The sequence below is a fragment of the Benincasa hispida genome, chromosome 2 (genome assembly GCF_009727055.1).
Source record: "Benincasa hispida cultivar B227 chromosome 2, ASM972705v1, whole genome shotgun sequence".
In the NCBI taxonomy this organism is placed as follows: Eukaryota; Viridiplantae; Streptophyta; class Magnoliopsida; order Cucurbitales; family Cucurbitaceae; genus Benincasa; species Benincasa hispida.
Window position 1 is genome coordinate 54,527,869 of NC_052350.1, and position 15,571 is coordinate 54,543,439.

The window sequence follows — 15,571 nt, forward strand, 5'->3', positions numbered from 1 at the left end:
AAGGGTAAGCCATTCGTAGCTTTGCCTCGTGGACATCTCTACACATTATTAATCAATATTTTCAATAAAAAATCCAAATCTTGTGGAATACCTAATTTAATTTAAAAATTAATAATTAAAAAATAAATAAATAAAAGATCCCCTCGGTTCTTTTTGACATTATAGATGCAAAAAGTTCCATGAATGCTTCACTCACCGCAAGACCCACTTAAGATGGTTGCAAATATTCCAAGTCAATGAAAAAAAAGGCTATAAAGGCCTATTGATAGTGACATGCTATTTCTTAAAACATTTAATATAGTTCTTTGTTTTATAAAATTTCACTTTTTAAGATCCAACATATTATTATCTATAAAATTTTAATGTCATTAAATCTATATGACATGAATTTTTTTAATATCCACCATATTTGTGAGATTTTATTTTCATACCTGATTATTAGTATTAATTTTTAATTAAAAATTACGATTAAATATAGAAAAATGAGTCAAGTTGTTTATAAATATGACAAAATGTTATTGTTTAATAATGTATATCAATATTTATCACTAACATTGATAAATGTTTATTAGTGTTTATTACTATTTATCATTAATAAATAGTGACATTTTACTATATTTGAAAATATTTCCAATAAATTTACTATTTAAAATAATTACCTTTTAATTAATTATTAAATATAAATATATTATTTAGACTTAATAAATTTCAACCAAAACATTTATGAACGATATTTTATGTTATCTTAACTATTTAATATAAAAATTTATTATTAATTATTAATATTCTAATTAATTTATATTTGTTTAATTAATCAAATAAATTAATTTAAATAATGTTTACTTAAAAAATATTTCTTTGTTAAATTTTAAGTGATTAAATAACTAATCAATATAACAATATATTTAATAATTAAATTTAATTACGACTACATTACTTATTCTTTTACATTTGATTAATTATTTAGTTTTAGTTTCGATATTCAAAATTGTTAAATCAAACACATTCATTATTCACTTAACTTCTAAATATTAATAACCTTGTGGAGACATTATTTCGAACATCTAATACTCATACCCACAAAATAATTTCTGCAATCTAAACGACCCCTAGAGGTATAACTTAGTTAAATCCCAAGTTCAAAAAATCTTTTAAATCACTCAAATGTTGAGTAAATAACACTTTAAAACCAATTTCTTGCAACCAATATGAACATACTCTTAATTCTACAAACATTTGGAAGTGACATTACTACCTTAGCTTAGGTAGCCCCACTCACCACTGTCGAATATCATTATCAGCATGTGTGGAATTTTGTCTCCTATCTTTGACAGTCCCTTCACTTTGTATCAATTCTTCATGCTGAACTGGAAGCTCACAGGATACATATTGTTGGTAGCTCTTTTGTTGTACATAACTGATTAGCTGGCCTTCAGAGAATGAAAATGAGTTCATTTCAATTACTCCCAACTCAAAAAATACAACATAATGCAGGTCTTCTCTTCCAAATATGACTGCCATCCAAAACTTGGCTTATGTGAATTTGTCATCACATTGAGGACTCAATGATCTTAATCTCTCGATTGCTGATCAATCAGCATCAGTCACATGCTTAAAAATTATAATTGATACCAAAAGTTAACTTTACTACCACTTTTTGAAAATGTCAAAACTGACTGAAGATATATCTATATACCTACCATCATAAATACAGCCAGGAATATAGAATGGTAACTGTAGAACGGTCGATGTTGCCTCTTTCAGCCAACAGTGAAATTTGAGATGAGAAACAGATCTTGTTGGTTCATGAAAAAAGTAAAACTTATGCTCAGGAATTTCTCAGTTGACAGGAAGATTCTTTGAATATGTAGCAAGGAAAAGGCAAAATTTTGTTTCCCTTGGGATTTTGGATGTATTGGTGGTGATTAAGAACATGAAACACCTATTAACATTAATAACTTCAACAACTAAAGAGTTTAATTTGGAGAAAAGCTTTACGGTTCATCAATCTTCAGGAAAGCCTAGAAACCTATTAATGAGTGCGGCAACTGGTTTAGCATCACCTTGTGCGTATGGAATGAGAGAATCTAAATTCAAGCTCTCTATAGTCTGATGTAGTGTTTGGGGACGAGCACAATACAAATGCTTCCTCTCAGCTAGTTCTTCTGCAAGCTCAATTTGATGATTGTCCATTAGATCTTCATTCACTACCACAATCAACGGTTTACCGAGTCTCAATGTCTCAAATATGCTTCCGGACCCTGCATAAATTTGAACCAAGCGTCAAAGGACAGAGCCAAGAACAAAGAAGCAGAAAAAACAGTTTGTCTTAGATTAAAGAACATATAAAAGTAAAAAAAAGTAGCTTTTTAATCTTTTTTCTTTTAGTTTGCACATCAGTTTTAATAGACAAAATATATATGTTGTGTGTATGTATTTATGAGTATAAAAGTTTGTTCCATATCAAAATTTGTAGCTCCAGCCTTGCCAACAGTTATCAACGATGAAACAAAAAAGAATGAGTTCTTAATGATGCAGTCAGAACACTGAAAATATGGAACTATTGTTGTTCACTTGTTCATCCTCCAGGAAGTGTTAGTGAAAATCATTCTCCCACTTCAACTTACATTGGGTTTTCAGATCATCTCATAACGACTTCTTTAATTAGAATGTATTTATTTTTCTGTGTAATCATGTACTCGAGGCTCTTGGAATTCATGTAAAAGGATATGTTGAGGGTGTTATGGGTGTATCTTCCGAGTGAAGATGTCTAGGAGCATCTACTAGCCTCTCACTTTTATGTTTTCTCGGCTTTTATGTTTCTGTATATTTTGAGCAATAGTCTCTTTTCATTATATCAATGAAAAGTTCTTTTAAAATAAATAAATAAACACTGAAAATTTGAAGGATGCAAAGAAACAACCAAAAAATGACAGATCCAAGAGTGGGCATGATTACCCCACGTTTTATCCATTCACTTCCCAAACAGCAGACTTTTGGTTTTGGAAGCTGGACAGTGGTGGTACATTCTCTACTAGGTCTAGCACACGACCTTGTGCCTAGGGTTCAATAAAATAGCACCCACCTCTTTAGAGACTGGAAGTAAAATTCCCCAAAAAATGAAAATTTTCCTTTTGGGAGCCTAGCCACTTGCTCCAACACCCACGACATTCTGCAAAATAGAGCCCCTTGGCTGGCTATCTCCCCCACCAAACTGCTTCCGTTCAAACCAAAAGAGAAAAAGGACAGAATCACAATGCAATATTTTCGTTATCTGCTCCATTGCAGCTAATTTTTGAGACCTAATACTTCCTCAGTTGGTACACAGCCCTCCAAAAGAGTCCTCTCACCCAACGTGACTTGGCTGTTTTCAAGACTTTTCCCTATTTTTCCTCCCAGTCTTTGAGGCCACTTAACTTTGGGAGTAAAACTACTCACCCTCCGTTTCAAAGTGTCTCCACTCTCCACTAGAATTCCAAATCTACCTCGGTCCCACAAGATTCTGGATCAATACCATCGGAAACTAGCATCTCTACCTTCCTTTGACGACAACATTACACCACTTCATCGACATCGAAACTTTTGTCATGGTCCTCCGATTTTTGTACTTGTCCTGAAGACTCTCCTACTTCTAGTTTGCAAGCAAAACTGTGCATTCCCTCCTTTTCTGATTGTAAGATTATTGTTATAATTTTTTTTGAGCGGTAAATTCTTGCAATGTTGAGGATTTGTGCCATATCTTCTTCAGGTCCTTCAACCGTTTGTTTCATTCCAACCCAAGTAAACACTGTAAACTTTGACTCATATCTCTTTCTAAATTTCTCTTCCTAGTTCGAAACTTGTCTGGTACCAACTTGAGAGGATTTTCTATCAATTCACTGATTTCACAAAAAAATTCGACACAACTAGTGACCAATTCGAGAGGGTCAATTGTCTCTCGATAAACATCCATAAACCCACAAAATACAAGATATCCTGTCTCTAGGAAAAACAAAAAAATATAAGCCAAAGCAACATAACTGACTGACTAAAGGAGGGGAGGTATAACTCCCAGTTCAAAAACATTTCAATAAAGAAACTAACTAAAATTAACACTTTCAAAACATTAGAAACAGCCCCAATTCCCTTTTTCCCTTGACTAAACCTTGTGGAATGGACGTCTAACGTATTTTTGTGATTGCTGTGGAAGGAAAGGAACAAGAGAATCTTGGAAGAAAATAGTGCTACAAAGGACATATTTGGAACAATGTACAGTAGCTTCTCCTTGGTGGTGTTCAAACAACAACAAAAAAAAAAACCTCCTTTTTGTAATTATTGCCTCGTGATATCGTATGATTTCGTATGATTGGAAGGTTTTATTTCTTCTCCCCTCAGCCCTTAGGTTGTTCTCTCTTTTGTGTTGATACAAGTTCCCTTAAAAAACTATTAGAAAAACGACATTAAACTGCATATTCAATATTTTCTCTCAAATTGAATAGCTATATTCACGTGGTGAAGATATTAACTGTGTATCAATGTCATAGAAACATGTGTACCAGATGATAAAATTATGATAAATACAAATAACCAATCATAATTCACAGTATTTGCACAAGGGAGACGCCAGTCCTGCGGACAAAATGGTGCTATGAATCAAATATATGGACAACAAAGAATAAACAAAGCAACTTATGAAGTTTTACCAGCATGGCTAATAACGAGAGATGCTGATTTTAGATGATCAGCTATGCTTGAAGAGAAGGAGAAATAGTCTACAACAAGCCCATCTTCTCCATGAGACTGCACGTAAGTACTTAATGAGAATTGAGAAGTTAATGTTCCATTATAGATCACTTCAAAGTTTTAGATTTTTTTATTTTTAAAGAAGTGAACTTCAAACTTTTAGATTACAGAATAAAATCCATTTACTTCTCATTATATATGCATAAAATCAAAGTTCAAGAAAGTCCAACCCGAAGGCAAAATAGAAAAACGCCAGACCAGAATCACGTGGACCCTTTCATGCAAGCATCAGTACTTGAGATAAGATTAAAAAACATGCGCTCTTAAAGCAGGAATTCTTCTGTAGAGCTAATAATGAGGATTCTTCAGCTTTGGATGATTTTTACGATCTTCAGTTTGCCAGGGTTCCCTAGGATTGTGAAAGAGTTAACCCTTTGAATGATGTGTGGCCATCCATCCACTTGAATAGTTAGAGGTTTATGCACTAATACTATGAAAGCTATTTAAGAGAAATTTGGCTAGGAAAATCTAACAATTGAAGGGAGGAACATCGCTACTATGCATCATACCCTACCAACTATAGAGTGACAGACTAGGGACTGCGATGTTCTATGGAGTTTTGGGAGGAGAGGAATAATAGTTTGAGGGCTTGAGAGGTCTTGGAGTGACATTTAGATTCTTATTAGGTTCACATGTCTCTATAGGCTTTGGTGGTTATGTCATTTAGTAATTAACCATTAGGTCTTATTATTATTATTATTATTTTTTATTTTTTATTTTTTTTGAGACTTAACCATTAGGTCTTATTTTTCTTTATTAGTGGCTTCATTAGAATGCCTCCTCCTTTTGTGGGCTCTTTCTCTTTCCCAGCATCCTTTCTTTTCTTTGTTTCTCAATGAAAGTTAAGTTATTCATTATAAAATTTTATATACATATGTATATATATGTATGTATGTGTGTGTATATATATAAAGTAAATAAAAACCTTTTCATTCATATAAAAATTCCTTTAAATCGGCTACTGCAATGGTTCGTGTTCTCATATACATCCCAGATGTAATGAAGGAATACGGACCACATTAGATGCCATTTACACAAAAATTTGGGATGGATCAACGTTAGTCTAAAAATGAGAGAAGGATTTCAATCCCTCCAAAAAACAGTGGACTTTAATAAAAATCTGTCGTAGAAGGTCCATAATCACACCACAGACCATTCAAAGTTGGGGAAACTTCCTTTACTAGGCACTTTTCTAATGCTATTTTGTAGAATATTTGACTGGAAACAAATAAATGATTACTAAGGATGTAAAGCTAGAGATTTCTTCAGAATAGGTTGAGAGTTTGTTATATTTTAATGTCTCCCATTGGAAATCAAATTATATAATATTTTTTTCCATAATTATGAGTATTCTAAACAATTGGAGTCTCTAGTTTGTAATTTTAAGCTCATTTAAGACTAGGGCTTGTCCTTTTGTAAAATTTTTTTCCAAACGAAAGTTAATTTTTCATCAAAAAGAAAATGAAAATGTTAAATATGGTTTGAAAGCATTATAAACAACCTAAGACTACATTTGGATCCAAAGCTATAACATATCAAATGATACACAGAAAATACCTTGGTTGGATTGTATGTACCACGTCCCATCTGAATGAGAAGGTGGGTATAGCCTCTAGCATATAAAATTTGTTTCACTTGCTCAGTATCCACTGCTTTAACCAAAGCATCAAAACACGTTGTTCCCACGGTAACAAACACCATCCTTGTCAATTTACCATCTATCTCCTCAGTATCTCCCATTCCCATTTTTATGATTCAACACCTGGCGTTGAAACAGACTGGAATGAGCGGCTTAAAAGATAGCATAGCAACACAGATATGATGGAAAAAGGAAAAAGAAAATCATTCAGGTATTTTGAAGATTACCATGAGTGCTAAGAAAGGAACATTGAAGGAGAAAATCGTTCGGGTATTTTCAAGATATCCAAGAGTGCTAAGAAAGGAACAACATGGAAGGTCACGATCTGAAAACTATGCATGAGGCCTCATCAAAATAATCGTGGAATCATGACCGAGAAGAACCATTTGTTCAATTCTTCTCGCCTTCCCCCTAAATTTCAGGAGGCACCCATTCTCCCTAGCCATAGGGTAACGACCCAACTAAGACATTTATCTAGGGTTGTCACCACATGCATGACCATTCTAATAAAAACTTACGCTAAAATCCAAGTTCAATTTAAAAGGAAATGGCAGAAAAATATACATAAACCACTTTTAAACAAAAAACCTCAAAATTCATAGCCACAGAAAATTTAGTTCATAAACCAACCATGCGACAAAATCGGTTTGGTATCCCCTAGTTTTTTTTCCAAGAAGAAAAAAAGAACAGAAAGCATCCAACAGTCTTAACTAACCGGCTGATGAACTTCTGGAAAAATAAAGTCGAATTTAAATGCAGAAGAAATAAAGAACAGAAAGCATCCAACAGTCTCTTGGTGGAATATAACAATGTCCGAGCTCCAGCTTGCTGGAGTTCTTCACTTGCACTTGTCGAGGATGTATCACTTATCCCGCTCCTAAGGTAAGGAGTCCTCTGTGTGTTAGGATCTTTACGGAAATGAATTGCACAAAAAAAATTCAAGGTAGTAAACATTCTTGAGAATTTCTCTTGGATTCTTGAAACTTGCAATCACAAGTAACACTAGAACTTTTAGACAACTGGAGTTTGAATCGAGGGATGTTCAGCTCTGAGAACTCCAAGACCAGGCGGCTTCTCTTTTCAAGATGGAATTCGAGATCCTAATGCCAACTTCAAGATAACATCAGAAACGTAAACGCATCGTCCTTGAAATAGGAGAAGTTGTCCCCAAGTCTTATCATTCTAATTATTTTATTAAAGCGAAAGCATTTTCATGCCTTTAGTAAAGTCGGGCAAGGACGAGTTGGTACCACAGCAGCGATCTAATGCTGGAGCCCGCCTGATCGATTTTGTAAGATTGGCTAATTCAAAGGGATAAATCTGGTCTGAAGTTGTCGAAACGAATCGTATCTAACTAAAAATCTTATTTATTAGGTGGATGTGATCTACTCTTTCGAGAGAAATTTTACCATTCAACTATATCCACATTTTTTTTATTTACAATGTATAGTATACATCAGTGCAGAGTTATCCAATTATACCTTACAAAACGAAAGAAGTCACTATCAAGCAGCGAGCCCCTATTAGTTTAGTTTAGTAAAGTCAAGCTCCAAACAATTTCCTAAATGGTCCGAGGATTTTAAAAATTGGAATAAAGAAATGCATGTAAAGTGCACCTATTAATGGTGTTCAATTATTAGAAAAAGAATTTCCAATGCAATTGTTGGGCTTTATCCCAAAAATGAGAAAGTACCTCGATTTAGTGGAGCAATGCCATTGAATCTATTAGAGGAAGGCTAGAAGAGAGTAGCTCATTCCTGGCAAAGTCCGATTGATCAGATTTTATTAGCTTAGTCCAAAGTAATTGTAAAGTCGGTTTGGAATTGCAAGAATCAATCTTGCTAAGAAGAAGGAAGGGCTCTAAAGCCAAGTGCTTGCTTAGTTACAACCTTGAATTGAATGAGGTGGGAAAGAAAGGTTTGGAAATCGAGTTTTTTGCCCGAGTTATTGGTCTATAGACCCGGGTGGCACTTTTTGCAGTTTTGTGCTTTTTTCTTTCTCGCTAACCCCAGTGAGCACTCAAATATCTGTCCTACATTCATTCGTGAGGGGACTTCTACTGGATTGAAAAGGATCTTCTGATCAATCCAAAGATCATTTCGATTCTATTAGTAATGAGGATTCAGAATATCACACATTGATCAATCAAAGACAGATTCAACAACTAAAAGAAAGATCCTTGCACACCAACCTTGTTACATGAAGTTCATACACCTCTTTCATGCAATCAATTCAATTCATATGAGAGACAAGAAGGAAATAATTCTTTTATCAATTGTTTGAGCATGCGCGCACACACACACGAGGTCCCACGTCATACAATTTCATGAAATAAGCAAGCACAATAAATCTTCCAATAAAGACATTTTCATACTTTACATACATGGTATATAACATCTTTTCATGACATATTACTTTTCATAATGTGACTTTTCAGTCTCTCCATAACATACTTCCCATAACATGATTTCAAAAATTCTTTTCATAAGATAACTCTCCCTCCCCTTCTAGCATATTTAAGACATTTTAGAAGGGGTTCTCCAACATAAACAATACAAGAAGATATAAGAAATACACACATTTGCCAGTAGTAAACCCCCTTGCCACAAAATTGGCACAATCAAAACCTTTCCTCTTATGAATCCTTGGACTAAATTCCTAACCAAAAAAAAAAAACATCATTTAGATATAATTTTCAGGCCTCTGTATTTCTCATTCTAACTCTTAAAATAAACTTACACTATGGGTTTACAGGTTCCAATCTTCTCAAAGAATCACATCTAAGCTCGGAGCCATAACCAATTTCCAACATCCGAAATGGATTTGAAAGAGACTAAATCTCGACTTACCGAACAAACGCTAGAAAATCCCTCTAAATCCTTGCTGGGCAGCAGCGAAAACACCACTAATCCGAGATTCTAAAACTAAAATATCATGGGTAATTAATAGATCACGTCGAGAGAAACAAGGGTGACGAAAAACCTCAAGGACTAACCCGAAACAAGGAAGAAACAGATCCCACCCGCTGCTGTCGCGTTTGAACAGTGCTGAAACCTGGGTTGCGACGGGCACCGACGACCAGCTGCGACGTACGCCGGCGACTAGGTTGCGATGGACTGCTGCGACGGCGACGGCTGGCTGCGACGGGGCCTTTCTGAAACTGACGGAAGAGGGGAGGAGCGTCGATTTCGCTTGCCAAAAAGCATGATGACTGGGCCTTTTAAAATTGGAATTTGATTTTCAGTTTATTTATTACATTGAAAACTTCTAATACTTACAAATTTGTTCGAGGGAATTTTCAAAAATAATAAGATATGATAACTATTTTGTTTTTGTTTTTAAAAAGAAGTCATATTTTCTCTCATTTTTTACTAAAATTTGCCTCCTTCTTAAGTAGTTGAATTATTAGTCAAATTTTAAAAACAAAAATATATTTTCAAAAGTTACATTTTTTTAGTTTTCAAATTTTAGCTTGGTTTTTTAAATCATTGATAAAATGTAGATAGCAAATGAATAAATTTGAAGATGGAAATAGTGTTCATAAGCTTAATTTTTAAAAACAAAATAGTTACTGGATAGGGCCTTAAGAAACTATTTACACAAAATAACAAAATTTAATTTCTTTGATAGAGACTGGTAGAGATTGATAGAAGTCTATCAATGTCTATTAGTGATAGAAACTGATAGAAGTTTATCATTGATACTATCAGTGATAAAAACAGATAGAAGTTTATCATTGATAGTATAAGTGATAGAAACTGGTACAAGTCTATCACTGATAAATGCTGATAGAAGTCTATCAGTAATAGAAATAGATAGAATTCTATCATTGATAGAGGTTGATAGAAGTCCACTAGTATCTATAAGTGATAGAAGTCTATCATTAATACTATATGCTAGAAATTGATATAAGTTTATCACTGATAGATGCTGATAGAAGTCTACTCGTGTTTATTCAGTATTTTTTATATTTTTATAAATAGTTTGACATTTTATTGACATTTTTTGAAAATTTCCCTTTGTTTTTGACGCAAAATAATTTAGAATTTTAATATTTGAATATTGACATCTTTATTATTTAAAAAATAATAATAATATTGATTTCTTTTTTCATAAATTAACTTTCATGTATGCAATTAGATATGGTTGGAATTGATGTGTTCAGTATCAAAGCTTTTGATTTGCGCCAATACATTGTTAAGATTTCCTAAGCTTCAGATCATAAAATGTTCTTATATTCTACCTCAATCATTAGAGATATATATTTCTTTTCTTGAGAGAACAAAGAACTCGAAAGAGATACCTAAAATTTCGTTCAAACGATGGTTGTGACAAATGACACAAAAGATGAATTTTTAGGTTTTCAATAGGTCAAACGTCGAGAGAGGAAGAGAAGGTGAAGATTAGAATGTGAGATAGGGAAAATAAATCAAATTATTGTCATGAATCATTCATACAATTATCTCAATGAAATAGAACCACAAAACTTGGAAATTAAAAATCAGATTGGAACTCTCTGTGTTGATAACCATTTTGATTTTTTTTTTTTTTTAAAAAGTAAGTTTATTATTTTTTTTTCTTACAATGATTTGCATCTCTCTTGTGTATAATGGTTGAATTCTTAGCTAAATTCTAAAAACAAAAAATAAGTTTTTGAAAGTAATTTTTTTTAATTTTCAAATTTTAGTTTGGTTTTTTAAATATTGGTAAAAAGTAGATAAATAATTAAAGAAATATGGAGATGGAAGTAATGTCTATAAGTTTAATTTTTAAAAAACCAAATGATTATCAAAACTAAATAATTACACAAGACTTTTGTTTGTTTTGTCCTCGCCTTTGTCTATACCTCTCTTCCTTTATTGAAGGTAATTAAAGAAAATTGCATGAAGAACTCTTAATCTCATAAAATCATAAAAGTGATCTTCTAAGCTAACTTATATGGTTATATGGAGGGGTATTCGTGAGTGAAGTTGGGTTGAAAAACTTTTTAGACTTAATCCAATTCTTCGAGTTATAAATTTCTCCAACCCAAATAATCGTTATTAAAAATAAACTCAACCCAACCATGAAATATTTAGATTGGATTTCTTTAGGTTACTCGAGTCATTTATTTAAAATTATATTTTAAAAAGAAGTAAAAATGTAAATACATAAAAATCTTATTCAATTAGTTTCATATGTTAAGTTAAGATTAACAATTCAATTTCGATTTATAGAGTGAAAATTTTCTTTTCAAAATGCTAGGAAACTATTTTTAAAAGTTGGTGGAAAATAAATTATTCAAAAAATAATGAAATTAAATAAAACTAAAATCAATATATGTATAAATAATTATATTATAAATAAAAAAAATATATTTTAAAGTTAATAAGTTTGAGTTGGTTCGAATTGATTACAATTATATTAGGTTAACCCATGAACCAACTCAATCCATAAAATTTTCATTTATTTGAATCCAATCCAACTTTAATGAATAGATAACTCAACCCAAATCACACGAATTGAGTTAGATTGATTGATTTTCTTTTTCGGATCATCGAGTTTTTTGAACCCCTAATTCGATACCTTTTCTTTTGGAACTATTCATGATAGCATAAAGTCAAATATGAGAGCCCTTTGATCTTGTAAATACATACCTGAACTCGAGTATTTAACTTAGAGAAACATACCTCGAGGTTTAAATAAATAATGAGGACAAAATTTGCAATACAGTTACAGTATTATAGAACAAAATCCCATTTCATTGGAGGCAAGGAATTCTGTTGAGTCTTAGATAAAATTAAAAGTCCATCCAAATACTATTCCTTCCACATATCAGCAAACTCGTCTGGTTCCAATGGATTTGATAACTCGTGCATCTTCCTCCTCATTTTCGCTTTGACTTTCTTCGAGTATTTCCCGGCCTTCTGCTTCTTTTCCAATGCTCGGATCTAGAAAGAAACAGTTATTCCAATTAAAGTGTTTGTGCTTCTTAGCGAATAACACGAACAATTCGATGAACACGTTTGAGGGTTTTTCTCTTTCCTTTTTTTACAAAAAGGGAGAAATATTGACAAAATTGACAAAATATGAGAATCCTATCCAATGGATTACAAAAAATACTTCTAGTTGGTTATAAGACTAGTGAGACTATAGTTACACAAGGAATTTCAAAGAACCTTGAATAGAAAAGATAACGAATATTTGGGCTTTGGAACGACATTCTTTTTTCTGTAATTCCGATACTTTTAATCCATTGTCAAATGTGAACTTGAGAGAAACCAGAAAAACATAGCTAATGCGTCTTCAATGTGGTTTTCTCTTCTTTATTTTTGAACTCAAGGATAAAGTTCTTTGATCGAAAAAGATGATGAAAATTTGGGCTTTGCAACGACATTCTTTTTTCTGTAATTCCGATACTTTTAATCCATTGTCAAATATGAACTTAAGAGAAACTAGAAAAACCTATAGAATAATGCATCTTGATGTGGTTTTCTCCTTTATTTTATTTTTGAAGTCAAGGTTACAGTTGTACAACCTATAGAATAGATCCTGTTCAAGTAAATGTAAACTCTCAAACATTTTGTAAGCCGATTGTAAAAGGGACAGTGTGAAGAAGTGTAAATCCCAAATGATCAAAAAGTTGGATCATCTAACCTGGTTTGGCGATACATAAAGTGGGTTCTCATATAGGGTAGGACCTCCAAAACTGCCACCAAATATCTTGATTGGATTCAAACAGAATCGTGGGCCAACCTGTAAAATACAAATCTTTGAAGTCCAACAAGAAAATTGTGAGAACTCATTCATAAACAGAACAGGCGGTGGAATTTTAATAACCTCAATGAGTGTCATTTTATCTAGTCCCCCTCGGGCGACTTTATCTGATTCATTATGTGGAACAGCTATCTGATCACACCACACAAAGACGACAAACACCAATATCATCAAATAATGGTTAGTTGGAGAATAGATCACACCCACACAAACCCTAAATAAGAATAAATGTACTAACGGTTGGTGGAAAAGTGAACAAGTAAGTTTAAAGGATAACAATCAATTATATGAAAATGGTCTACCGTGAACTAAAAAAATAATGGAAGTCAATGACATAGAAAGAAAAATGACAAGATCCCAACTACCATGAGAAACATGGACTCTCCTAAAAACTATTCCCCAAAATCTGCTTCATCTCAAACCCCTCCGACCTATTGATTTTTTACCATGCCAAATTCCTTAGCTAAGGACGATTGTACCCCTTATATCCTGACGATGATACTTATGACATTTATCCATATATTCTTTAACTTACATCAGCAAAAACATACATTGTCCCTCAGGTGGGGTGCTGATGGTTTTACGAACTCCCCATACTTCCTACACATGCTACACCTTTAAAATAGGCACCCAAACTTCAAATACCAACTTCTTGTTTTGAAACCAAAGGAAAAATAAGGAAAAAAGAAAAAGAACAGTTCCAAAGGGCAGTAACTGATCCAGCAAGGGAGAAAATTCGTGCATATTCTGCTGAGAATCATGCCATGAGAGTTACAAAAAACAGTTCCAATTGGCAGTGAGAAGACTGTAAGTTCTAAAGTAAGGGCAAACTTTATATCATGATAGGGCAATAAAAGTGTAACATCCTGATTTATTTTGTAATTAAGCTTTATTTTCCTTTATGTTGGCTATTTGAATAAATTATATGAGGTTTATGTATTTGGCTAAGCTAAAATATAATTTAATTATTTGGAATTAATTGAGTTTTATTTTGGCTTGCATTTGGAGATTTGATTATCTATGGAGATAATTAAATTTGTTTGTTGGAGTTTTTAAAAGAAAAATATATATAAGTATATATATTTTGAAAAAGGATCAGGGAATTTGTTTTTTTAAAGGAAAAAGGAAAAGGATTAAGCTTTTATATACTTGTGGGAAAGGTAAAAAAAAAAAGAAAAAAAGAAAATAGATTTTCTTTCTCTCTCTCTCCTTAAGACCGCGTGACCCCCCTTCTCTTCTTCTTCCCGTTTTTTTTTTACCCAAACCCTAGCCGACAAAGCCGCACCGCCGCCTGCTTTTCCACCGCCGATCTTCTCTTCTCCTCTAGCCGTGCCGCATCCCCAGAGCCATCGTCGAGCGCCGCTGCTATCCCGTCGCTGCAAACCCCTTCTCTTCTTCTTCCCCCTTTTTTTTTCCCCAAACCCTAGCCGTCAGAGCCGCGCCACCGCTGATCTTCTCTCCTCCTCTAGCTGTGCCGCATCGTCAGAGCCATCGTCGAGCGCCGCTGCTATCCCGTCGCCGCAAAGAGCCACCCCGCCATTCGTCGTTTGCTGTCCTCCAGTCAGGTTTTCCGCCGCTGCCTCGTTCGGTGCCTGGACCGTCGGAGTTGACCGCGAGCCGCTGTGCCCAAGCCATTCTACCCGTGCAGATCCGCTTCTGTCGCCGCGCCCAGCCATAAGTCGATGCATACGACCGCCCTACTCTTCGATTGGTGCAGCCACTTGTTTCAATCGGCGTTGGACTGGGTTTCGTCGGCATTTCGATCAGTCACCGTTGAGTTCGTCAACCTCCACTGCCTATTCTTGCAAAACCTTGTGTTGGGTAAGTTTTGGTAAGTTGATTGGATGGTTGTTCTTTTGGATTGAGAGTAATAGTGGGAAATTAAGTTGTTGATTTTGGATTTAATTCACGATCAGATTGGCTAATTAAATCGAGTTTTGGAAGCCACAACTTTAGGTTGATTCAAGTGTGTTAAAAGAAGTTCTAAGGAGATTTTTGTCATTATGTTTTACTTGTTGTATGACAGTTATGAGTATTATGAACATGTTCGAATTTCTAATCAGTACTGATATTATGTATGTGATGCATGAATAGACCAATAGAGCGATTTATCGTCTCGCCTTGACGCATGTTTTATTTCAGAGGACCTACCGGTCTAGTTTCATGTTTGACGGTGTGCCTACGGGCTGCTAGACATGCGTGAGTCGAAAGGTTCACGTTCATGTTATTTTTCCATGTTTGACGGTGTGCCTACGGCACCGCTAGACATGCGTGAGCCGACAGGTTTACGTTCATGTTACTTTTTTCATGTTTCATGTTTGATGAGGTGCCTACAGGCTGCTAGACATGCATGAGCCGATACGTATACGTTCATGTTATGTTCGTGTTTGACGG

At 34.0% G+C, this 15,571-nt stretch overlaps 2 protein-coding genes across 6 annotated transcripts in view; both read right to left on the reverse strand.

The window, feature by feature from the left end:
* Window positions 1–1,149: 1,149 nt before the first annotated feature.
* On the reverse strand, window positions 1,150–9,664 carry LOC120071660 (UDP-N-acetylglucosamine transferase subunit ALG13 homolog). Of its 3 annotated transcripts, XM_039024030.1 has the most exons (5): window positions 9,417–9,664; window positions 9,271–9,345; window positions 6,340–6,544; window positions 4,683–4,779; window positions 1,150–2,261 (listed from the first exon to the last, which is right to left on the reverse strand). In XM_039024030.1, the coding sequence occupies exons 3-5, from the start codon at window positions 6,526–6,528 to the stop codon at window positions 2,005–2,007; spliced, it is 543 nt and encodes a 180-aa protein (XP_038879958.1). In that variant the 5' UTR covers window positions 6,529–6,544; window positions 9,271–9,345; window positions 9,417–9,664; the 3' UTR covers window positions 1,150–2,004. The 3 variants fall into 3 exon arrangements, with proteins under 3 accessions (XP_038879958.1, XP_038879957.1, XP_038879959.1); XM_039024029.1 differs by lacking the exon at window positions 9,271–9,345; XM_039024031.1 differs by lacking the exons at window positions 9,271–9,345; window positions 9,417–9,664 and adding an exon at window positions 6,649–6,859.
* Window positions 9,665–11,962: 2,298 nt separating this feature from the next.
* Window positions 11,963–15,571, reverse strand: part of LOC120071663 (ribosome biogenesis protein BRX1 homolog 1-like) — a 14,956-nt gene continuing 11,347 nt past the window's right edge. For all 3 annotated transcript variants that reach the window (XM_039024036.1, XM_039024038.1, XM_039024035.1), the window contains exons 7-9: window positions 13,241–13,309; window positions 13,058–13,156; window positions 11,963–12,351 (exon numbers count right to left, since the gene is read on the reverse strand). In XM_039024036.1, coding sequence (XP_038879964.1) covers window positions 12,220–12,351; window positions 13,058–13,156; window positions 13,241–13,309 — 300 coding nt within the window. In that variant the 3' untranslated portion in view covers window positions 11,963–12,219. The remainder of the gene's footprint in view (window positions 12,352–13,057; window positions 13,157–13,240; window positions 13,310–15,571) is intronic.

Coding starts and splice junctions, on each gene's coding strand:
- LOC120071660 (XM_039024029.1), bottom strand. CDS start 6,528: ATGGGAATGGGAGATACTGAGGAGATAGATGGTAAATTGACAAGGATG. Junction 4,780..6,339: donor GTACATACAATCCAACCAAG/GTATTTTCTGTG, acceptor ACTTACGTGCAG/TCTCATGGAGAAGATGGGCT. Junction 2,262..4,682: donor TCTCGTTATTAGCCATGCTG/GTAAAACTTCAT, acceptor AAATTTATGCAG/GGTCCGGAAGCATATTTGAG.